The sequence below is a fragment of the Apodemus sylvaticus genome, chromosome 2 (assembly GCF_947179515.1).
Source record: "Apodemus sylvaticus chromosome 2, mApoSyl1.1, whole genome shotgun sequence".
Lineage (NCBI taxonomy): Eukaryota > Metazoa > Chordata > Mammalia > Rodentia > Muridae > Apodemus > Apodemus sylvaticus.
The window spans coordinates 113817424-113842225 of NC_067473.1; the positions used below are offsets into that span (position 1 = coordinate 113817424).

A 24802-nucleotide genomic window follows, 5' to 3' on the forward strand; every position below is an offset into this window, starting at 1 on the left:
TCAAGAAGAGGCCAGCACAGGGGACTTAGCAGGGTGGGTGGCTAGGAAGCCACACCATTGACTTGGCTGTAACCAAGAACTCTGAGATGCTTCCGTGCCTGGGCTGAAGCTGCCAGGCTTAAGGAGAAAGTGGGAAGACCCACTTCTGAGACGACAGCAAGAAGAGAGAGAACTTCCTGCTTGTGGAGGAGGGCAACACGTAGGCAGGCACACTGACTAAGTATGGGTGACGCGGAACACACTTCAGCGTGGCACCCAGCGTCCCATTCTCACAATCAGAGTAAGTGTGACGCTTAGTTAGACACAACACTCCAGAGCACAACACAAGGAGCTGTTTTATTGTAGAAGAAAACAACACCCTAACCCTTTAAATAATACACTTTTCAATAAAGTCAGCGTCTGGGGGCCATGAGCTCCTCGTGCACATCCCACCAGAATGAAAAGCTCCCTCAGTAATGCCACAAACACTAAAAAGCCAAATCCTTCAAAATGGCCTTCACAGTTTTGCACAGATGCCCCTATTTAGTTCAAAGGTAGAGATGAGCAAGTCGGTAGGTAAATTTCAAGAGGGACAGAGGCCAGTGGTTGGATCTAGAGAGGTGCTTTCTCTTGCATCCTAATTTTTGAGTTAGTTGCTTGGTGTGATTTGCTCATTTTCATATTTGTCTTAAAAAATAAGATGATTTCAAATTAAAAAACAATCAACAGTCTCTCCCCAGTGTTGACCTCTTCCTATTCTGTCTTAAAAGCTTACTTAACTCCACGGGGGAGGGGCTAGTAAACTGAACAGGATGTGTAGCTTAAGAGGAGGGGGTTGGACTTTTTTGTAATTTACATTTATTCGTTTTTAAAATTAATTTGTGTGTGTGTGTGTGTGTGTATGTGTGTACCACAGTACACAAATGGAGATTAGAGGACAACTTGAGAGAAGTTGGTACACTCCTTCTACCATGTGGGTCCCAGGAATTGACCTTGGGCTGTTGGGCTTGGTAGCAAGTGCTTTTACCCAGTGAGCCTTCTTTCTCCCTGGTTCATGATTGACATTTATCGAAGGTCTGTGATCGTCACAATTCTGTCCTTGACAGTGACATGGCTACAGTCCTGAAACAGAGAAAAGGAGAAACAGTGAAGTGGTAGAAAATCCTTTAGTCATTTAAAAAATATTTGAGCCTAGGTCATATGACTGGCTTCAAATTCCCTAGGTTGCCCAGGATGGCCTCGCTCTTTCTGGTGCTACCTCTGAGTGTTGGTATTATAAGTATGTACTCCTAAGCTCTGTTCATTAGTACTGGGGGTTGGAGCCAGGGTCTGGTGCTCATGAAGAAAGCCCTCCATCCCAAACCTCTCATTTAAAATGCCCACTCGAGGTAACCCAGATCCAGAAAGACAAACGCCAAGTGTTCCCTTTACTTGTCGGTTTTAGCTCTGACTCTTTACATTTGAGAATACACCCTGACAGATCAGAAGAAGCCAGGAGAGCAGAAAGGGGGCACAGCAGGAAGTGGAGCAGGAGTCAGGTGCTGCAGAGGGGTTTAAGAGAGTGATGGGGAATTTGGCTGGGGACAGGGAGGAAGGCTAATACAGGGAGAGAGGGAAGACTTTAAATTAATTACCACTTGTGTACTGTGGTACACACACACACACACATTAATTTAAAGATAAATAATACTAAGAGTGCTTGAAAACATAGGGAGGCTTGCCATTTGATAAGTTTACTTTAAATATACATAAACTATGCTAGCTTTGATAGCATACATGCTTAATTCCAGAACTTAGGATTTCTGTGAGTTTAAGACTATCTGGCCTACATAGTGAGTACTAAGGTAGCCAGGTTATATATTGAGATCCTGTTTCCACCTACTATATATAAAGATATATAATATTTGTATGTAATACCTGTATATGCATATACTTAGTTATATAGTTACATAGTTATAAAATATACACAATTATATACATATATATGTATATTGGGGTATATGTATACAGGGAGTATATATGTATACACACATCTATACATATAACTGTATATAACTATGTAACTATATATATAATATACACATACATATATATGTCTGTGCGCGCACACACACACACATATACTCTAACACACACACACATACTCTAACAAATCCCCACTTCTAGGCATGGAAAACTTCTCTGAGTTGTTGGTTGGAGAATATCAGTCTCCTAAAACAATATCAGCTATTGTCATTGGCCTTGGTCACCATCCAGAACTTGAAGATAAGACATTATTGCTAAAGACACCACACTCTTTTAGACACAACATGGTACTTGGAGGATCTGAGGTGGAACTGACCTGGAAAGCCTCCTTGCTAGGGACTGGCTCTTATGGTATTCAGAGGCACTATGCAAGCTGCTAAGGAAGAGGAGCAGTTGGATGTCCTACCCTGTTATAAAGACTGAGCCGCAGCAGTGACCAGACGGGTGAGACATCCGCACTGGTGGAACAGAGGCATTTAATCTCAGCGGTGACTAACAGTTGCCTAATGGAATTCAAGGCCTTCTGGGCAGCAGAGAATTTGTACTTGGTACTGCAAGCCTAGCTATGGCTGGAGAGGTCACAGACCTGAGAGAAGAACTGCTGTGTTCCTAAACCAATATAGTTTCTGACTGTTCTAAACATCCTTTCACCCCCAGTAAGTGTAGCTCTCACCCTTTATCAACAAAGTTTCCTTTTGCAGCAGATGGAGACTGTAACAGAGAGCTAGCTGATTCAAACACAGAAAACAAATGACAGCCCTACAGTGCACCCAGGAAACCCAAGGCTCAGGGACAATCTCAGACGAGGGGCCAGAGGCCCGGAATACCTGCTGTCACACAGTGAGCCCTAGACTTCACAGGGAAAATCCCACATCCATAAAATATCAGCGATACGGTTGCAAGAGCAAGACAAGCATATTGACAGCGTCAGTCTGACATGCCAGCATGGAGGGGAGAAATTTCACACCCTGCCCAGATGAAGGGCTACAGGAGGGCATTGCCTGCTGAGAGGGGAGAATGAGTTTTCTCCAGGGATGAGCTCCTGAATACATCCATTGTTGTATTCAGTGACCACAATCAAAAGTGGTCAGCCCAGGACACACGGATGAGGGAACAAAGCTAAAGGACTCAGGAGGCTGTATATACACATGTGTGTGCGCATGTGTATAACAATAAATAAAGAAGAAATCATTAATTTGAGAGGGAGAAGAGGGGACACAGGAGAGCCTGGAGGAGAAGGCAGGGGTGGGAGTGATGTAGATGCAGTACTCTTATGACATTCTGAAAACTAATTAATGAGTAAATAGAATGCTGACTCAAGGTCAGTGACTCCTAGTCTAGAAGCCCGACCATGGTGTCAGTGGCAGTTAGAGTAACGGGTCTGGGACTCTCCAGCTCTCCTTGTGGTTGGAATCACACCCTCCCCAGATGAAAGGCTGCATATACATACATACACATGCATACATACATGCATGCATGCATACATGCATATATACATACACGTGTACTACTACATGTGTGTATATATACATACATATATATTATACATATACATATATATGTACAATAACTGTTATAGCATACAAAATCAGCTCCCAGATCCCGTAATCTTAATCTCCATAGGTCTCACACTTCTCTCTATCCCAGATCTTTCATACTTTATGGGGCATGGTTCTGGTTCCTTTCTCTACATTACTTGCTTTTCTCTGGACTCCAAAAAATTGTGTGGTGTAGAGGACAGTGCCAGGATCTCATTGTTCTGAGGCTCATCTGACCTCTGACATCTGATCAGCTAAACCCTCTGTCACAGATACAACCCACAACCTGGGTGAAGAAATCGCTTCCTGAGGGGGGCAGAACTCTACTCTCTAGGCAAAAGTCTAGAAATATTTCATCCTTAATTTACCTCTCTGACATGGCTTTTCCCTTTGCACTCAGACTACTGACTGAAACTTAGTAACTGACAGAGAACAAAGTAACATCCAATAAGCAGACAATGCATCAGGTACTTTCTGTTATTACTTTCTTTTTTAGTGATGCTGGGAATTGAACCCAGGGCCTCAAGCATGCTAAGCATATGTTCTGTCACTGGGCTACACCAGAATACCACTTATTTCATCCTCTCAAAGATCCTATAAAGTAAGCATTCTTATTATCCCACAGATCAGATGAAAGTTCCAGGAAGGGTCAGCAGCCTCACAAACATGGAGTCAGGGTGTGACAGAGCTGAGAGCCAACCCTACTTTCCATGCCCACTGCTTCCTGCATCCATGCCCATTATGGAACTTTGAGAAGGTGAGTGACAAGGCTGAACATGTACGTGGGTTACAAAGGACCATGCACCTCATGAGCCTCACGTGCTTGCTGGCTTCTACATAGATACGTACACAGAACAGCGGTGGGTCTCTGCCATGGGGGTGAAAGCCTTTCTGCCGGCAGGTTGAAATCTCTTGAAGACCATAGTCAGTTAACTTAAAGAATCCAGTTCTGAAATAAGAAAGAGCAGTCTCGGAGTCAAGCAAAGGAGTCCATCCCCTCATTCCTAACACCCTTCTTGTCTGTTTCTTACCCTGTGGCAGTGTGAATACAGTGGCCCCATAGACTTTCGTGGTTAAATGTTTGGCTATAGAGAGTGCCACTATTAGGAGGTGTGGCCATGTTGGAGTAGGTGTGGCCTTTTTAAACGAAGTGTGCCACCAAGGAAGTGTGCCACCAAGGAGGCGGGCATTGAGGTCTTAAATACTCAAGCTATGCCTAGTGTGGTACACAGGCTCCTCCTGCTGCCTGCAGATCAAGACATAGACGTCTCAGCTCCTTCCCAGCACCTTGTTCGCCTGCGCACTGCCAAGTCCCACGATGGTGATAATAGACTGAACCTCTGAACATGTAAGCCAGCCCCACTTAACGTTGTCTTTCATAAGAGTTGCTGTGGTCATGGTGTCTGTTCACAGCAATGGAAACTTTACCTAAGACACTGCCTTTCTATCACACACACACACATTCCAGGCAAGCACACTGATTCTGCCAGCTGATGTAATTTTGAGACAGCTTTCACACTATACTGGCTTATAGCTCTCTTCTCTGGAGACTGGGTTATAGATAAAGAATAATTTATCTGGTGATTATAAAGAAGAATCACATAGGAATTCTTCTTTTTAAAGACTTATTCTGTTCTATGAGTACTTTGCTTACATGCCTGGGACACAGTGAGGTCAGAAGAGGGGGTCAGAAGCTTTGGAACTGAAGTGACAGAAAAGCAAGAGCCACTATGTAGGTTCTGGGAACTGAACCAGGTCCTCTGCAAAAGCAGCAAGTGCTGTAAACTGCTGAGCCATCTCTCAAGTCTCCAAAGAGGAATTCTCTAGTTGAAAATCAAAACTAAAGTGAAAAATTCCTTTAAGCAAATCAACAGATTTAAGCAGGAACAAACAAAGGACCAACAAACAATTAATTAGTTATGTCAATTAAGATTCTTCAGTCTGGGGGGGGGGGGGAAGGAATGACAAGTCCAGAGCCACCAAGCCTTGTGGTAGAACATTTCACAGAAGTGAAACTTTGAAAAAATGAAAAATAAAAAGGCTAACTTGTCACTGTCTCCATATTAGCTCTGCTGGAGAATTCAAGAAAAACAGGACATCTGGAATGAAAAGAAGCAACACTTGAAGAGAGTGTACCATGTAGGAATTTTTAAACCTTTAACCTTAGGCTCTTGAGATCCTGTAAACTTTAAACAGTTCAAATTTCTTGAAGAATTTCTTAGAAAAACAACATTAACATATTTTTTAAAGAATAAGTCATATTTTCTGGAACATGGCGCTTCAAGGAAGCCTTTTAGAGCAGACAATTAAGACAGTTTATGAATTTTATTTTTAAAGAGATCTTGGGACCTGGAAGATGGCTCAGTTGGTAAAATCCTTGATGTACACGCATGAGAACCCAAGATGGTATCTCAGGGTCTACAGACACAGCCTGACATGAGGGCTAACATTTCAAATCCTCAAGCTAGGGAGGCAGGGAGTGGTGGTCTCCAGCCACATCAGTCATCTCCAGGTTCAGCAAGAGACCCTGTGTCAAAAACAATAAGGTAGAAAAACAAGAGAAAGCTATCTCATGTCAGCCTCTGGCCTCCACATATATGCACAGGCACCCTCTGACACGCGTGCACACACGAGCAAACAAGCACACACCGTTGCTCTCAATAATAAGAGGATTTTTGCCCTTTGTAAGACCCAGAACCACGCCCTCGGTACTCACTCCTGGAACTTCGGGGAGCAGACAATTGCTATGGACTCTGGTAACATCATTTGATAGGAGCAGTGAGTGTGCAGATCCACACTGGACAGAAAGGCTGTTTGGGTTGGGTGAGTCTGGAAAATGAAACAGATCAGAGAATTACCAGTGATGCAGCTGCCATGCTGGCCTGCTGAGGCAGGCGGGTCTGAGGAGCTGGCCCCAGCCCCTTCTTCATGCACAGAGAGCTGTTTGTGGCCAGGAGAAATACACTTGACCCTCAGAGTGAGTTTCTTCCCAGCACTGTAGGCAGATGTCTAACACCAGTGTGTGGGGACTCTAACGGTCCTTGAAAGATCAAAAGACTTGTAATGCAGCAATCAGAGTACAAGACTGCGTACTATGCCCTGGGAAATGACTGTGGGGCAAGTGGAACTGTGCCACCAGACAAAAACTGGGAAGGTTGAGCGTATTCAAAAACCCTAGTAATCTGAGAATATCTCATATCTGAGAATGGTAGGCATTTCATTTACTCCATACCGGTTTCTGTCCTGGAGCACGTGACATATCACATGAGGACTGTGACTGCTGGTCACATAGCACAGAACACAGAGTTCTCCATGCCAATGAGGTAGTTGCTTGGCCCAAGGGTTCAGCCAATCAGCTTCTCTTCCTTCCTGCAAAACGTAGTTAACCTCTGGTCCACTCTGAGTAAGTCCTATGCATCCATTTTTCACTACCAATAAACAGTTTTGAAAAGTAAGAACTGTCACTCAACAAGAATTGCTGTGGGGGAAGCCTTCATCATACAGAGTCACACTGCCTAAGTCTCCCGCAGAAGGGAGCCCCCGCCCCCCTGCACTTGATCTGGACACTCACCGCCGAGTTCAGCCTCATTCTCCCTTCCCCCAGCCCCAGACTCATGGCTGGCCTTTGGCCCCGCTTCTTGACTCCTTGGTTCCTGGCAGTGTCTGGGTGTCCAGGAGTTTGGAAACCCCACCTTTGGCCTCAGCCTGTCTCATTTTTTTCACGTGGGCTGTGGCCCCCATCTCAGGCTACATTTGTAGCCTAGTGCCTGTTGTGTGTTTCACTTGCTTGAGCTGTAGTCACACATCCCAGCAGCGAGGCCGAATGTGGAACCACAAATGACTGAGATGAATTTTATTTATTTGCAATCAGGATCTAACTCTGTAGCCCAGGCTGTCTTAGAACTCACTGTGTAAACTGGGAGGTGGTGGTGCACGCCTGTAATCCCAGCACTCTGGGAGGTAGAGGCAGGTGGATTTCTGAGTTCGAGGCCAGCCTGGTCTACAGAGTGAGTTCCAGGACAGCCAGGGCTATACAGAGAAACCCTGTCTCGAAAAAAACAAATCCAAAAAACCAAAAAGAACTCACTGTGTAACCCTGGCTGGTCTCAAACTCATGTCCTGCCCCAGCCTCCCAAGTCCTGTGATATAGCTGTGAACTGCCAGGGCCAGAGGAAGCAGTTGTTTGTGTATTCTTTTCATACAAAGAGCATAGTTATCTCATCATTCATAATGTTTGCACGTCTCAAAACATGTTATACATCATATGTAGGTTTGTATGATTTTTTCAGCTTTACACCTTGAAAACATGGCATAAAACATGGCATAAAAATTCAGCTTTTAAAATCTGAGAAACAAGAGGAAGATGGTGAGGATTGAGATGCCTGAGGCCGGGGTCACGGCTGCCAGGTAAGAAATAGTGCGCTGAAGGGGAGAAAGAACTTTCTCTTGAAATTTAAAGATTGGAGAAGACCTATAGCCTATTTTTTTTTTCATTAAAAAAATTACATTTATGTGTGAGTGAGTGTGCACAGTATGGATGTATACATGTGTGTATATGGATGTATGCATGTGTGTGTATGCATGTATACATGCATATTTGCCTGTCTGTGTCATGGGTGCATGTGCAGGTCAGAGAACAACTTGTGAAAGTCTGTTTTCTTCTCCCACCAGGTGGGCCATAGGAGATGATTGGCAGCAGATACTGTTACATACTGAACCAGCTGGCCAATCCTCTTTTGTTTTAAATCTCTAATTATGAAAAAATGGTGCAGAAATGTCAGAGATAAAACCAAGAAAAGTTCCATCCATGTGTTCCTAGCTGGGCCCTCATAGAGGGGCCTCACCAACCCTCTAGTCTTCCATGGTTAGTTCTTCCTGAAGTCTAAACTGTAACTACGTTTGAGTCTAAACAATAACTGTTTTGGAGCCAGCCTCTGCTTTAGTTCCTTTTCCCTTTAAAAAAAAGATTTATTTGAGCCGAAGTTGTCTTATGTTTCCATTAGCACATGCCTGTGTGAATACACGCCTCATGTGTGCAGGTGTCATGGGTAGGCCAGAAGTGGACGTCAAACAGCTTGGTGCAGGAGTTACGGGAGGCTGTTTTAGAAACCAAACTCAGATCCTCTAGGAGAGCAACAAGAGCTCTAACCACTGAGCCATCTCTCCAGCCCTTCCTCCTCAGGCCCTCTGCCTCGCATCGCCCTGCAGCAGAGCCTCATCCAGCCTCACTGAGGGGAGGGCTGCGTGAGGAGAGGTTCTGTGACTCCTTCCCCCATCAGTTCAACAGTCTCTCTGAGTCTGCTGCTCTCTGACTGGAGCCCTCCCTCGGAGGGCTGTGTGCTCTCTTATAGAAACACGAGTCCCTGTGCCCTTCTGATGTGGTGCCGCCCTAGGCCGCATTATCTTGCCCCACCTGCCTTTTCTCTCCTTCCACGCTGCTCCCCAGGTGTAAAAACACACCAGGTAGCTGCATGTAAAAAAACTACATATCTTTTACTGCAGTTCAAGAAGGTGAGACTCAGGCAGTGCTGAAGCACAGAAAGCAGGGGTCCTGCTTAGGAGGAGACAGAGGGGGCAGAGCAGGCTCCCGGCAGGGTCCTGTTTCCTTATTTGGGCAGTGTGTGCACCTGGGTGTTGGCTTACCGATTCCGTGTACTGCACCAGCAGTCCAGGCACACTCACAAAGCTTCTGGACCATCAAAGCCAAGTCAAAACCAAACATGACCAAGCCACTCCACACTTAGCAGGTAATCAGTCTGCCCACCCAGCTCTGCCAAGAGCCTCATCTCTCCCTCTCCCTGAGGGCCAAGCTTCAAGATGGTAGCCTCTACCATCCCTGTGATTCATGCCAGGACGTCCTCTGTTTTCTTTCCTTTGCTTTGTCTTGCTATGTAGCCCAGGACTGCAGCTTCCCGTGACTATAAGCCTTAGCCTCTGCCCCACCATTGCAGCAGTGGGCCTCACTGGACTAATGCTGTCGGTGGGCTCCCGACTCCAGCCGGTGCTCTGAGTCTGTCAGGCCAGAGCCCACGCAGGTGTGCATCCTGCAAGCCCTCCTTCAACGTCCCTGCTTTGCAGCTCTCGTGCTTTACACATTCCCTAGTCTCACACAACCTCTTCCTTCCACCACACACTGCACTTTTTTGCTCCCTTGGTAGCCTGTCTCCCCAGCTGCCAGGGAATAACTTTTCCTGCTGTCAACTCTCCCCGCCTTCGAGGCTGCCAGGACCACCTTGCAATGGAAGCCTCCAGATAGCACTTGTGCTTTGACCCTGCATCTCTTTCTGATGAAAACCACAAATCCCAGCTAAAAGAAGTGGGAGCATGGTGTACCTACCCAGTGCTAACCCCTCCCCCACAAGGCTCTCCCTTGGCTTTTCATTACAAGTCATCCTAAGACACCTCGGCTGTGACCCCCTCTTCCTCTGAAATGCACTCCGCCTTGTGTGAACAGATGCTCACTTTCAACGTGATGGTATAGCAGGGCAAGTTTTCTTCTATCTGCTGTTTCAAATCCTTGAACTAGCCAAGCCCGTGAGTACCTAATCAGTTGAACTGAAGAGGCTGCAAGGGTAGAAGACTGCTCCATACATCAGCACCTCCCTATGACTGAGTGCGTGTGACCTCCGGAATCTAGAACACCTGATTGTGACTTACGCTTGTCACATGCCAAGAAAAACAGCTTGTTCTGAGAGCTCGAGGCCTTACAATTTCCAGAACCATTGGGAAGTACTCTTTAGGGAAGGAGCTGCCTTGCCTTGCCTTGAAGATTGTCCTAACATTCAGTGGATGTGCAATCACTTGAAACTGTGTGCAAAGGGCAGTGCTTCTCCATAGGACAAAGTGCAGCCTTCAGAGTCAGCTCCCTTGGTTCTTTAAAATAGTTTCACTTATATGGCTTTTAGGTCCATGGTCTCTATAGCATGTCCACAAACGGTCTAGGCTGGCTTCCCCTCACCAACCAGCACAGAGATACCAAAACACTGAAGAGCTATTTTTAGTAAAAGATTAAGTTTTAGGAAAAAAAAAAACCTCAAAGCTCTTGGCGGTACTTAGAGTTGATACTAGAACACTAGTCATGTGTGCAGAGACAAAGGACTGGGAGAGGTTTCCCTGCTTAGACACTGGCGTGGGCAGTGCACCCTAATGGAGCTGAGGAGCCTGCGCCCGGGCTGTCGCATTTGCTTACATGGATCCAGCCGAGAGTGAGGAGCCCCAGGTCATCCTGCATAAAGAAAATTTCTTCTTCATTCTCCGTGTGGCAATAATCAGGCCCACCATTTTGTCTGGGGATGAGAACATGCGTGATTGTGAATTCATTTCTCATCTGCAAAGGAGAAAGCAGCAGGTTAGAACGCCGTGGGGGCCTCTCAGCCTCACTCACTCAGAGTGGGGGGAAATGGAGCCACTGCCCCCTGGGCCTGGCTCCCATTCCTCTCAGCCTCACTCCAGAGCTTCCCAACGCTGAGAGTTCATGTACTCTGCCTGGGTACTCCATAGAGCCACAGATACTGAGACAAGCCCCAGGTCTCCCTCTTAGCACAGGCTGGGCCAATGACATAGCTTAGGGTCTTTCTTACAACAGCCAAACAGGTCTGCACAGGGATCTTGGAACACTCTCCAGAGTGTCTCCTGTGCACATGTCTAAAGAGTTTCCTTGCTCAGGCCTTGTCACTTAGGGTCCAAGTGTGATTTGTTCTAAGCCACTATTTTCTAGAGCATCAAGAAATGGGCCCAAGCTTTTCCTCCAGTGAGCGCGCCTTCCTCTCAGGCCTGCATCTCCCCAGTGAGCGAGCGCCCTTCCTCTCAGGCCTGTATCTCTCCAGAGAGTGCGCCTTCCTCTCAGGCCTGCATCTCTCCAGAGAGTGCGCCTTCCTCTCAGGCCTGCATCTCTCCAGAGAGTGCGCCTTCCTCTCAGGCCTGCATCTCCTAGTGGACACACTGCTCAGCATTCTATCCCAGGGTCTCTTCCTTCTCTGCAAAGGGTCACACACTTTGTGTACACGAACAAAAGCCTTCGATGATTTATATCCACAGGCCACAAAGGGAGACGAGTCCTTCTCCATTTAGAATTAAGCCTCCTTCCTGTCCTCCCTTCTTTTCTTAAGACAAAGTTATATTCTATAGCCAACACTGGCCAGAATCCACTATGTAGCTGACCTCAAACTTGCGCAAAGTCTTCTGTCTCAGATTCCCAAGGGGTAGGGTTACAGGCATGAGGTATCATTCCTGACTAGTATCACAGTTTATGTGTACACTCATGCATGTGTAGGTCAGAGAAAAACTGTGTGTGTGTGTTGTTCTTCACATTTAATTCATGTGTTTTTGGGATGAGGCCTCTTATTAGCCCAGGACTTGTCGGGTAGGCTGTCTGCCTAGGATCTGCCTCCCCTGCCCCTGGGACCATGCCATGTACTCTCTGGTATGGAGTCAGACTCTAAATACCCAGTCACAGGAGAGGCCACAGAGGAAGCAGCCGCAGTTCAGGGAAGTTTTGCGTCCTTACCAGTTTTCCACAGAGGACTCCACAGGTTTCAATGCCTTTGGCGGTGTTGGCACTGGCAAGCTGGAGAAATTCCGAGCACAGATTGCGGGGCACCACAATGTGACGCAGGCCTTCAATGGTGGGAACTGAAATGGGCAAGAGGGAAAAGTCTGAGGCCACAGGGCCAGCAGTCCCTGAGCAGCAGCCAGAGCTGACAGCCTGAGACTCCAGCGATGGCTGCAGCTGGAGGACTGAGCCCAGAAAAGCCAAGCCGCAGGGTCCTGGGATCTGCTGGACCAGCCGCCCCTTCCTGCCCACGTCTCCCTTACTCCTGCCGCTCTGCCCGAGTTTTGGAAGTGTGGATTACTGACTGAACACACTCACAGCTGGAGACACTCACAGCTGGCTGCCTCATCTGGATCGGATCCAGATGGATCTCTGCATTCATGCTTTAAGATCCTGATCCTTCAAGAAGAGAAGGTTTTAACCATTCAAGGTACGATAAGGCTCACCTACTATCCCTCAAAAGTGTTTCTGAAGAGGGAAGCATGACAGCAGACGGCTATCTCGGCTCTCTGAATCTCCTGCCAGGGGAATCGCAGCCTATACTTCAGGCTATACCATGAGACTCAGGAAAAAACAAACCCAAAAGCCAGGGACTGAGTAGATGATGAATCTTTGGGTGCAGAAACTGCTGCACAAGCCAGAGGATCTGAGCTCAAGTCCTCAGAAGCCACATAAAATACAGGCAGGACAGGGCATAGCTACAAGCCTACGGGAAGATGGGAGAAGGGGAACAGAAGGATCAGCGGAAGCGCATGGTGGACAACCAAGAGACCCTGTTTCAAACAAGGTAGAAGCTGAGATCTAATACTCAGGGTTGTTCTGACCTCGTGGTGTGCTGAGGAACACCGCTAGAAGAAAGGCAAAGTGCCCCACAAGAAGATAGTTTGTCCCCTAAGTAGGCATTCCCAAGCAGCTTGTAAAACCCACCCAAGATATCGAGAGCCGTTCACAAATTCCACAGAGAAGCTGTGTGGGACTCAGAAAGCTAGGGGAGGGGACAACACAAGCCTGCAGACCGGGCAACAGCCATCTGACAACCGCATCTGTGGATGACGGATTCAGGCCCAGCACAAACCATCAGCTCAGCAACCACTCAGTCCACTCTCAGAAGGCATGTCAGCCCACAGGAAACACAGAATAAGAAAGACTTAAGGCCTTTCATGCAGGAAGTCAGAATCTAGTTTCTGGTGAACGATGGCACTATTAGGGATATAATTGAAAAATACTGAGGCTAAGGAGATGTCCAGGAGTTCTGTGGGGTTGATCAACCTGACTGAACAGAGAGGAGCTGGGAAAACTTCAAGCAAACAGGGAAGGCAGAAGCCACATCTAGATAGAAGCTGACGGAGTGGTGGGGAAGACATTAGAAAGTGTTCCCCAGAGCGAGGATGTGTGACAAGGAGCAGTCCATGAGGAGACTTCAGAGGGAACAAGGGAGGGGGTCTGAAGGCCAGCCTTCAGAGCCCAGCCACTCTTTTTACACGCCTTTGAAGACAGGACACTGGTTTTTATGAATGAACCATCTGCAAGGCACAGTACTCACACTGACCAAGCTCCTTACAGATGAGGAACGGTCCAGGCAAGGGTGATTCGGTGGCCTTCAAAAAAAGACAGCCATTGCTTTGCAAGTAGCACTAAACATTTTAAAACTGTCTAGGAAGGGCTGTCTGTGATCTCTAGTTCACTGAGCACTTCACATTTCTGTAGAACCCTTTCAAATTGAAGATCTGACTTCCGGGGAGTTTTTAAAAAACTGACTAAGATTAATTTAAGCTCAAGACCTTTTTTAAAGACAAGGCAGTCAGAGTGGTAGGTCAGAAAAGGACATACTTATCGCACAATGTTCTGTTGACAGACCCAAGTAAGTGGGACCTCAGAGGTAAGGGAGACAGAAGAAGGCATCAGAAAGGGGACTCACCATTTTCTATGACACTTAATGCCCCAGGTTTCAGGGACCTGTCCACCACGGGTGGCTTAGCTGGTCTCATGGTTGTGTTACAGTCTGAAGTCTGCGTGGGCGGGAAAGGTGAGCTGGGGGCCACATCTACACAAGGCTTTTCCAGGTCAGGGAGCAGAGGCCCGCACGGGCCAGGGTCCACCTTCCCGAACTCTTGAACAATTTTTAGCCGCTCTTTTTCCAGCTCCTGCTTCTGGATCATCTCCTCAAAGGCATGGAATTGCTCCTGCTCTAGCTGCTTCTGCTTCTGCAGGGCAACTCTCTGTTTTTCCTTTTCCAACTCTTGCTGGATGGCGATATTTCGGGCAAGTTCCTCTTCTTCCTTTTTCTACAGGGAAAGTAAAGATTGTAGGCTAACACTTTATCTCTCAGAAGATAATCAAAAGTACAGAGATGTCCAAAACTCTGGTCTCACTTCCCAATCCGGAATTCATGCTTCATTCGATACCTCTTAAAGCCAGCGGTCACCATGCCATTCTACCAAGCGCCAGAAACCTGTCTTCAAGGACAGCAAAAGTTCCTGTCTTCAAGGTGCACTGGTGTGAAAGCTGGTATTTATTGTCAGTGTGACAGACTTTAGAAGCGCCCTGAAAACACGGCAATGAGCTGCCTGTAGGGATCATCTCCGCTACGCTACTTCATTTGGGAAGACCCGTCTCAGTTATGGATGGGCCCCTTCCCTGTGTAGGGGATCCCAGCGGGTGTGAAACGGCGAGAGGGAGCGGGGCACCGGAGTGCCAACATTCGTGCCGCTCCCTTGTCTTCTAATCTCAAAGTTCCATTTACTATGTTCAATGGGGTGGGGACATATGCTAGGGCCCATGCATGAGCCAGAGGACAGCTTGTGACACTCAGCTCTCTGCTTCGACCGTGTAGGTCAAGGGATTGAACTCAGGCCATCAGACTTGGAGGCAAGCATCTTTTACCCAATGAGCCCTTTTACCAGCCCTCCCTGTTTCTTGTCTATGGATGAAATGCGGCTAACTGCTTTAAACTCTTGCCGTTGTGGGCTGTACCTTGAACTGTGAGTTAAAATACATGCTTTCTCCCTTAAGTTGCTTTTGTCAGGGTGCTTTAAGCATGGTAACAGGGCACTGGTATTCTACTGCCCTTTATTTTTTATTTTTTATTTTTTTGGTGTTTTTTAAGACAGGGTTTCTCTGTGTAGCCCTGGTTGTCCTGGAACTCACTCTGTAGACCAGGCTGGCCTCGAACTCAAAAATCCGCCTGCCTCTGCCTCCCAAGTGCTGGAATTAAATGCATGCGCCGCCACCACCCCCCGACTCCCTTTATTCTTTACTTTAAATCATGATGCACCCTAGCTGTCCATCCCATATAATCTGTACCTGTATTGGATATATCTGGGTCTCAGATACCTGTATCTCATACACACGCACGCACGCACGCACACGCATAAATCAAATGCCTGGTATCCCAAACAAGGCAATAAAATAAAATCCAAGATTAGACCTTCCATCTTGCAGCCTCCAAAACTTTTCTAGTGGATATTTAAATACAGTGATATTTAAACTAAAACGTATCAATTAACAAACCCCTTCCACTTAATGCCTTAGGGATGTACGGCTCAGAGCTACTAATCCCTCTGCTGATTGTCAGCCCTGATGTGCAGAACAGCACAGCAGACAGCTACACATGAGCATGTAGACCCCTTCCAGTGTGCATCTCTGCCCTACAAGGGAACACTGTAGACCCCAAGTGCTTCTCCACAAGCTGAGGCTAACTATTCTAAACGAGACCCACTGCACACCGCTGGGAAACCAATCACTGTAAGAAGCTTTTGGGATAAGCACATGATCTAAACTTCCCACTCCTGGGATCTGAAGTGCCTTATGCTCTGGGGAGAATCTTCACTGTGGGCAGGTTTCTTGGTGTAGCTATGGCAGAAAGGTCACCGGTGTCTGTCCTCTTGGACACATAGTCCAAATCTGTTGGAATCCTTCACATCCTCAAGGTAGGTGACTCTTTTTAGTCAATGGCCTTTGTGGTCCCCCTCGCCCCCCCAAAAAAACTAGCCCCTTAAGTTCACAGACTCCATTTGCCCCAGCACAGCGCTGACCTGGGCTGGTTAGGCAACACACGAGCTGGACACACTGACCTTTCGCTCTTTATAGTGCTCATATTCTTTGGTGTATCTTTTCAAGAGTTCTGTCTTCAGTTCTTCCGCTTTAGGGAAAGCGACATTCTTTAATTTCTGAAATAGAAAACCAAACTTGAGAATCAGAGCACCCCAGTGTCAGCTAAGGGAGAGAGAAGGAAGACAGGAGTTACAGCAGTGTCTCACACAGGACTGGAACCCCTCCACCCTGACACCCCGCCACGCTGCCCCACGCTGCAGAGGCAGCCCAGTTCTTCTTTCCAGCTCGGCCAGGCGGATGAATGCTGTGCAGCTGCATGCCGCTTGCTCCGTGCAGCTCTGGAGCTTAGCCCCAGACAGCAGTGAAAGTGAGGACCCACCTTGAGCGCGTCTTTCTTCTCAGGAATGACAGCTGATTTGTAGTCTCGGTGTTTCGGAAGTTTTTCAATGAACAGCCTAAGGAGACACACCAGAATGGTTAGAGTACACAGAAACTGTCACATGTCCCTGAGACAATGCAGACCCTGAAAGAAGAGTTTCTAGGGATGCTGGGGAGTGAGACCAGGCACGGCATTCATGACTTGTCTCCTGTCAGCTCCATTCCTGCAGGGAAGTCCTGCTCTCTTCCAAAAGCAGGAGTAACAGCAAACACTAGACTCCTACGTCGAGGAGGAGAGCTGAAGGTGACTGAGATGGCCCGACAGGTAAGGGTTAGCCCTCAGTACTCACGTGGTGGAAGAAGAGAACTCATCCACCCAAGATTAGCATCCACCATGAATGCCACATTGATAGGCGCCCCCACCCCAACAAAAATAAATGTAAACTAAAAAATATTGACCAAGGAGGATATATCCAATGTTTATAATTTCAAACCTGAGGAGACATTGCATTTTTTTAAAAGAAGTATTTATTTTATGTATGTGAGTACACTGTTGCTCTCTTCAGACACACCAGAAGAGGGCATCAGATCCCATTACAGATGGCTGTGAGCCACGGTGTGGTTGCTGAGAATTAAACTCAGGACCTCTGGAAGAGCAGTCAGTGCTCTTACCCACTGAGCCATCTCTCCAGCCCCACATCGTGGGTTTTAAACTAGACTGAACTACATAGTGAGAATATCTCAAAACAGAAGGAAAGATTCCCCCAAACCTCATTTAAATAAAAGCCTGTCCTATGCCCAAATTGTGGCTCTGAAGAGAAAGTTTTTTTTCCTTGTGATATGACAGAAAGGGCCTCTGTCATAAAACATCCTTCATTCTATGATGGCTAATTTTAGTGGTCTATTTGACATACCTGGGAAGAGGGAGCCTCAATTGAGGAATGGCCTCCATCAGACTGGCCTGCAGGCCTGTCTATGGGACGGTGTGTTCATTGCTAATTGATGAAGGAGGGTCAAGTCCATCGTGGGTGGTGCAATCCTTAGGCCGCTGGGCCTGGCTGTATCAAAAAGGTAGCTAAGCATGGGCCAGGGATCCAGCCAGTAAGTAGCGTTCCTCTGCTGACTTTCTCTTCAAATTACTGTCTTGGATTCCTATAAGCTAAATAAATCATTTTCTCTCAAGCTGCTTCTGGCCAGTGGCTTATCACAGTAACAGAAATACTAATCAGAACCCAGGACAGCCCAGCCAGGGATGGAAGGCTAAGATAAGAGAGAACCAAGTCATTTATTATTCTAGTGACCTTGACCTCTAGAAGTTTCTCCTGGGACTTGTAATCCTTCAGAGAAGAAAACTACTGTACACCACTTCCAGGCATGTGCAGCCTGTGCTCCACAAGCAGATGCCTACCATGAAGGAAGCTCAATGCAAAATCATAAACTTACTTAACAATAAAGGCTGGCAAACAACACAAGAGCTCTGTGGGTAAAATCCGGTGCCCTGCAAGCCTGCTGAGCCTAGCTAGATCATCCAGAAGCAGGAGGTGACACTCGAAAGTTGTCCTCTCAACTCGGAACATTCATACAACCAGCTATCCACGTCCCTCCCCATACTACAATAATGACGACGACTGCTACCAAACAATGATGATGGTGATGATAATAACTATATAATAACTATATAAAGGACTGTATACACAGCCAACATCTGCCACGGAAGCATATGATTATCATCAGTAGCAGACACAGGGACAAAAGAAGATAAGAATCATCTTGGAGGCCAGGCGGTGGTGGTGTAGCACTTGGGAAGCAGAGGCAGGTGGATTTATGAGTTCGAGGCCAGCCTGGTCTACAGAGTGAGTTCTAGGACAGCCAGGGCTGTACAGAGAAATCCTGTCTCAGAAAAAACAACAACAACAACAACAACAAAAAAAAACCAAAACAAAACAAAAAAAGGAATCATCTTGGAGATCTAACACCAGGGCTGGAAACTTCCTAGGTGCAGCACAACACAGCAGTGTTGCAGATGGATACTTTTGTTTGGGGTTATATCTAGTTGCAGATTGGAAGCAAATACATCAGCAAACATGAAAACCACCTGACAGAGCAACAAGAAAATCAGGAAACAAACGGGTAGGACATGCAGTGAATATATGGCGCTCAGCCTCATCTCTGACGGAGGAAATGCGAGACAGTGGTTTACCATCATCAGATTGGCAAAGGCCTCAAGTAGGGTGGTGCCTGGCACAAGCTCAGGTGTCGGAAAATGTATTCTCATGTGTTACCAAGAGTGTAAATACTTCTACGAAACAAAAAAAAAATCTAACTTTTTTCTTATTGGAAGGAAAAGATGGAAGACAATTATTCAAAACTTTAATATACATATGCACAAAATCTACAGCTTGGCCTCAAGGAAATCAAGATCAACATAACTACATATATGCACACACCAAGAGATACATACAAGAAGATTCAATATGGAGTTACCAAAGCAGGCAAGCATTAAGTCCATCAAGACAGGGTAGCTGAATAAACCACCACATATGCAAATGTGAAACAAGGTTATCACTCATTCATTCAAAAACAACTAACTGAGCATCTCTGTGAGATGCCAAGCTGGCCTCTGAAGGCTGCAGATGCGTTGTAATGGTTCATCAAACTTTCCCTCATTACAGAGCACCGTTACAGTGGAGGACAGACATTTAAAAAAAAGGATGTAAAAAAAAATAATCAGTATTATCAGGGACAGAGAGATGGCTCAAAGTTTAATAGTACAGGCAGATCTTCCAGAGGACCTGGTAGAGATTCTCAGCAGTCATATGGAGGTTCACAACAATCCCTAACTCTAGTCCCACGGGATGTGACACCCTCTTCTGGCTTCCTCTGGCACCAGGCATATATGTGGTACACAGACATACGTGTATATAAAACACACCACACACATAACATAAATACATACAATTTTTAAAAAAGGAATCAGTGCAAGGAAAGTCATCAGTCAGTACCAGGAAAGGGGACAGATGGAGACTGGGGCATGGGGCTGGAGAAGGAGTGGCTAAGGGAAGCGTAGGAGATGGCATCTGAGTCGGGACTGGCAGAGAGCTGGCTACGAGGAGATCCAGGAGGCTCCATGGGTCCCCATGTGGAATATCACTAAGAGAACAAGCTCAGGACAGAATGTAGACTGTGTATTCATGCATTAAGGCCAACCAAGGGCACACAAATGCTTGCATGTGTACAGATGCTATCTTGTTGGAACAAGTCCATAGGTGGTGTTACATGTGCCAGGTGGGACATTATTGTTATTTGTGTGTGTGTGTGTGTGTGTGCACGCACATGCAGCCTTGCATGTACCACAGTACACATGCGGAGGTCAGACGGCAACTTGTGGATTCAATTCTGTCCTTCCTTCACGTGGGTTCCATGGATTGAACACCATACTTGCATGGCAAGCGCTTTACCCACAAGACATCTCACCAGCCTGCCATTAATTTTTTTTTTTTTAACTTGAATTCCTCCCTTCTAACGTCTGAGGAAAAATGATCATGGACAAGTATTTTTGTATAGAAACAATTCACTCACAAAGTCACGTGGACAGTCAATAAAAGGATGTACTAAGGATCCTTGTCTCATGTTTTCTGGTTTCTGAAGTTAATCATCGAAGTCAGCCTGAGCATGGGAGAGCCCTTCTTTGGTCTATAAATCCCAATCCCAGCAAATGCCTTCAATACGGGTGACGGTTCACTTTCAGGAGGAGGGTTTGTGTTGTGTTTCTGCTCACACAGAACAGCCGACCAGGGCTGCTTGAATAGTCTGCGTCCCTTCTGTGCAGGCTTCTGATGCCCATAAAAAGCTGTGAAAGAATCCACAGGCGGCTGTACTGTCTGTGCTCATCATGAAAGTATGCACTGATCCCACATGCTGCAGATCTTTCTTCTATACTGGGGTCTGCAAAAGGCAACGCATTCCTTCAGCAGGAAAACTACTACCAAGAGGGGAGATGTGTCTGACATCATTAAGATGCCTGAACTGCTCTGGGAGGAAGGACAGACATGCCTTTTAAATCCTGAACTAAAGCATCCATGAAAGGTCCAGAACAAGATTCTTAAGAGCGGGGGAGGCCGGAGGGTGGTGACGTAGACGCCCACCTCCACGCCCTTCCCCCACACCCCAGCTGTAGTAACTGGCAAAGTGAGCCACTTGGTGTAAACTGGCAGGGACACACCGAGAGAGACAGCCTCAGCAGTCACTTGCCTGTCACTTCACAGGCTCAGGCTCAGGGTCTGGCATGCAGGTGCCAGGACAATGAAGGTAGCTTCATCCCCTGCTTCAGGCTCAGTCAACACAGTGCAGCCCCAGATCAAATCCTAAAGCCAACAAATCAAGCAAATGAAATGCATGCCCCCATTCCTAACTCTGTCCCAGGCCTAGCTTACCATGTACACGGAAAGACGCCCCGCCCCACCACTAACACTGATATTTAGACAGATTCTGTGTCGCTGAGCTGCATCTACAGCCCTCCATAGACTCTTACAGCATTGGTACAATCGACTCTGTTTCTTAGGAGCTTGTTGCAGTTGGTTCCCCCTATTGGGCCATTAGCTTTTTCACAAGATCTTCTCTTTATGGAAAAAACATGCTCTAGAATTTGCCACCCTAAAACCCAGTTCTTTCATACTTGTTATCTCCATTTAGTGACTTCCTCATTATTTTACTTTGTATCTCTACAAAGAGCTGTCTAAATTGGATTGGTGAACATCTTTAATCCTAGTAGTCAGGAACAGGAGCATCGTAAGGCCAGCTTGGTCTATATAGTGAGTTCTAGGACAGCCATAGCTATGAGAACCTATCTCAAAAACAAAACAAAACAAAACAAAAACCAAAAAGAAAACCAAAAAACCCAATCCCCTTCCCAAACCTAAAACAAAACACTCAAAAACCAAAACCCTAAAAGAAATAACATTCTCTACCCCCAACCAAACTAACACCAATCTGTCTGCAACAGGGTTTGGCAAAGTAAAACTAATAGTCCAAATCCAGAGAGCCATTTCTTCTTGTACACAAAGAAACAAACAAAACCAACCTGGACAAATCTAGACACTGACGTTTGCCAAAGCTAGGGGAAGGGTGCTATTGGCACCTAGTGGGCACAAACCAGGGGTGCTGCTAACCCTCTTCAACCCTGAGATCAGCACAGAACCAACAAGCACTCCCTACTGTGTCAGAGCTCCCTACTGTGCTTGAGGAAATTGACAAGAGGCCGGGTCTGTCGTGACTCATATACTGATAAGAAACTGGGTGTGACATGACTGATAGGCATGTGTCTGTCTGAGAGGGTACATGTGGGGCTGGTGAGAGTGTCTTTTGTAGGGACAGGAATGGGGAGGGAGGTTTAGTATGGTCTCTAGAGACACCTTCTGTAAGTCTAAATGGAAAATAAAAGGACCCATGCTCTGGATGGAAACTTGAAACGGGAGCTGTAAAACCGTGAGGCTGTCACTGAAACCCAAGCTCATCTTTAACAGAACAGGAGGGGGATGCACCCTGTGAAGACCAATGAAATGTTGCCAGGGAAACCAAGCCCCCAAGCTCCTTTGAGTCACCGGCAACTGTTCAGATCCTGTTGTACTAAACTTATGACTAGAAGTGACAAGCAAGACCTTTACCACACCATCCCCTCCCTCAACCACGCACCAATCCTGTCACTGAGGCTTTGGGAGTCATTCCCTGGTGAGGGCCTTGAAGTCTTGTATTTATGCTGCCCACCCAAGTATGATGAACGAACAGCTCAGGAAAGGTCTCGCTGAGATGAGTCACATAGACAGTGAGTGGTCCTTAGTCTACCTGGAGGCTGTGACTACAGTGGTGATTAAGACAGAAACCTTTTTGATGAGCACAGGACCAGCAGTGGAGAGAAAGGGCAGTCAAAACACTCTCCAGTGCAGACGCATCCCCCTACTAGCTAACTCTTTTGTCTGGGCATGTGGTCACAGCCTGAGAACCAAGTCTTCTACCTGGGAAACTTGAGTCAAACACCACCACCTTCTGTCCTTGTACCTTTGAATGGTAAGGACAACTCACATGTGGAAGTTGTCTAGAACCCGATCAGTGGTTGACACTGTCAAGGACCCTACCGTCAGCAACTGTGAGAACCACAGGTGAACACAGGGGCAGAACACAAGGGATGTCAGCCACGGGACCAAAAGAGAGAACTGCAGGTGTCTTACGTGATGTACTTGTTGTAGAGGATAAAGGCATGTTCAATGTTGCCTTCTTCACAGTAAATGGAGGCCATGCGGATAATCTCCACACCAGAACGGTAGTAGCGGCGGGGCGGAATGTCTTCGTTTAACTCAACTGCACTCCCAAGCTGGGACAGAATCCTCACCCGGTCTTGGGGTGGGAGGCTCACATCCCCATGGTCAGTCATTGGACCAATAGGTTCTGGGAGAGAAGAGAGAAAACAGGTAACATCAAAGCCAAGGCCAAAGCTTCCCAGGGGTCATCACAGGATGACTGTATCACAGACCTCTCAAGAAATTAAAGAGGCACGCTTGGTGGGGCACACCTTTAATCCCAGTACTTGAGGAGCAGAGGCAGGCTAGATCTCTGAGTTCAAGGCCAGTCTAGACTACATAGTAAGTTTCAGGACAGCCAATGCTACATAGGAAGACCCAGTCTCAAAAACAAAAACAGAACACAAAACGGACAAACAAAACACCGAAGATAAAACACAACACAGAGTGGTTCTGATCAACAAATTATCCCTCCTGGCCTCAAGAGCACCCAAATCTTGACTTGAGGACTGACAGGTTAAAAAAAAAAGTCAACCTTGTTCTGCAATTTGATGCTACAAGGACTACAGCTGTTAAAGGGGCACTGTGGATTGGTCCCTACTGCTCCAGGAATTACTCTCCATCAATAGGAGGCCCACCCAGAGAACTGTGCTGACAAGAAAACATCCTTGTTTCTCCAAGGGGATGCCCACTTGTGTTTACCCAATACCTGGCAGAATGCGTTCCGTGAACCCTAATGAAGACTGCCTGGTTAAAGGCCACCAATTCGTTCCTACAGAGATGAAACCGTATTTACTAGGACACGCTTCCTCAGTTTTGAACACAGGGTGAGTGTGGGGCTCCTCTTACGGCGAATACTCCTGACTCTGCTCACTGAGCCCCCCTTCGCTTCAGCCCATCCCATTCACCATTTTCAGGCCCAGGTAGTTCGTGCTTGGAAGCATCAATGTATACTTGTCTCCACAAGCCAAGCGGGGCTTGAACAGCAAAGTGACAGCACCTCAGCTGGGACACTCGAGGAATTCCTACTCATTGGTACCCAGACTGCAGGAATTTACATTCTTCCTGGAGGTTGCTTCCGGGCTCCACAACACCACCATTGCACACAATCCTGAGTGGGACGGGGCTGTCAGCGTGCACTGAATAACAGCGCACCCTAGCTTGCTGTTCTAGGAGACACTGATCTTGGTTTTGAGCAGTCTTGTTTTTTCCCATCTTATTCATTATTCCTCAGCCAGGATTCCCATCTGCCCAGGGAAACGCAGATTACAGTGTCATTCCTTCAGCTGTTGTTTTTCTGAGTTCTACTCACCTGTCTTCAGAGATTGTTCTCTCTAGGCCAATTCTGCTTTAGCTTGCCTTAACTTTGGGTTGGCATTTCGTCCATGAAGTTTCCCCACTAAACTCCCTTTTCTAGCAAAAGCTGGGGGCAGCTAGGAATGTGGGGGGGCATTTCGAGTGTAAAGCACATCCTCTTGAGAAGTGTAAACCTGCCCACGTCCCTAATTGACCAACGGGGCACAGCCCAGAAAATCTCATTGGACTGAGAAGCTGGGCACCTCCGGGTACCTCTCAAAAGAGGTACCTGTGGATAAGGAAGGGACCATCCTCCAGAAGCCATCGAACGGCTCGGGACAGCATGGGGTTCAACAACCCTGAAGAGCATGTGCATCGGAGAGGGATCCAGCAGTAATTTCTGGCAGCGCCCATATCTAGTAGGCAATCAGTCAGGTTTCTCGAAAATTCAAGGAGTGTTGAGACCAGGCCTGGCTGGTCAGGAGCCCGCCCTGAAGACAGGGTCATCCCAGAGCTCACGCGCGGCCGGCCGGGGCCAGGGACATTGACCCCACACTCACGGCCTCTCCCCGCGGGGTCCCACCGCTCCAGGATCCCCAGTCCCGCAGCATTCCCCGGACCCTTCCCACCTTTCGTGAAGGATGACAGTCGGAGCTTCCGGAAACGTCACCTCCGATGACACGCCCACT

The 24802-nt window shown here is 47.1% G+C and overlaps 1 protein-coding gene across 4 annotated transcripts; it reads right to left on the reverse strand.

The window, feature by feature from the left end:
- Positions 1–310: 310 nt before the first annotated feature.
- Positions 311–24802, reverse strand: Stambp (STAM binding protein). Of its 4 annotated transcripts, XM_052174113.1 has the most exons (11): positions 24403–24726; positions 22749–22965; positions 16526–16601; positions 16167–16262; positions 14012–14378; positions 12049–12173; positions 10732–10869; positions 6259–6371; positions 4392–4491; positions 1007–1101; positions 311–666 (listed from the first exon to the last, which is right to left on the reverse strand). In XM_052174113.1, the coding sequence occupies exons 1-10, from the start codon at positions 24422–24424 to the stop codon at positions 1045–1047; spliced, it is 1311 nt and encodes a 436-aa protein (XP_052030073.1). In that variant the 5' UTR covers positions 24425–24726; the 3' UTR covers positions 311–666; positions 1007–1044. The 4 variants fall into 4 exon arrangements, with proteins under 4 accessions (XP_052030073.1, XP_052030074.1, XP_052030072.1 ...); XM_052174114.1 differs by lacking the exon at positions 24403–24726 and adding an exon at positions 24743–24802 and having other exon boundaries at positions 311–1101; XM_052174112.1 differs by having other exon boundaries at positions 311–1101.

What these genes read in the sequence shown, in the direction of transcription:
- Stambp (XM_052174113.1), bottom strand. Translation starts at nt 24,424, where the DNA reads ATGGTCCCTTCCTTATCCACAG. An exon ending in CTCTACAACAAGTACATCAC is followed by an intron (nt 16,602 to 22,748) that starts GTAAGACACCTG and finishes GTGTCTCCTTAG; the next exon opens with GCTGTTCATTGAAAAACTTC. An exon ending in TCACTCTCGGCTGGATCCAT is followed by an intron (nt 6,372 to 10,731) that starts GTAAGCAAATGC and finishes TTCATTTTCCAG; the next exon opens with ACTCACCCAACCCAAACAGC.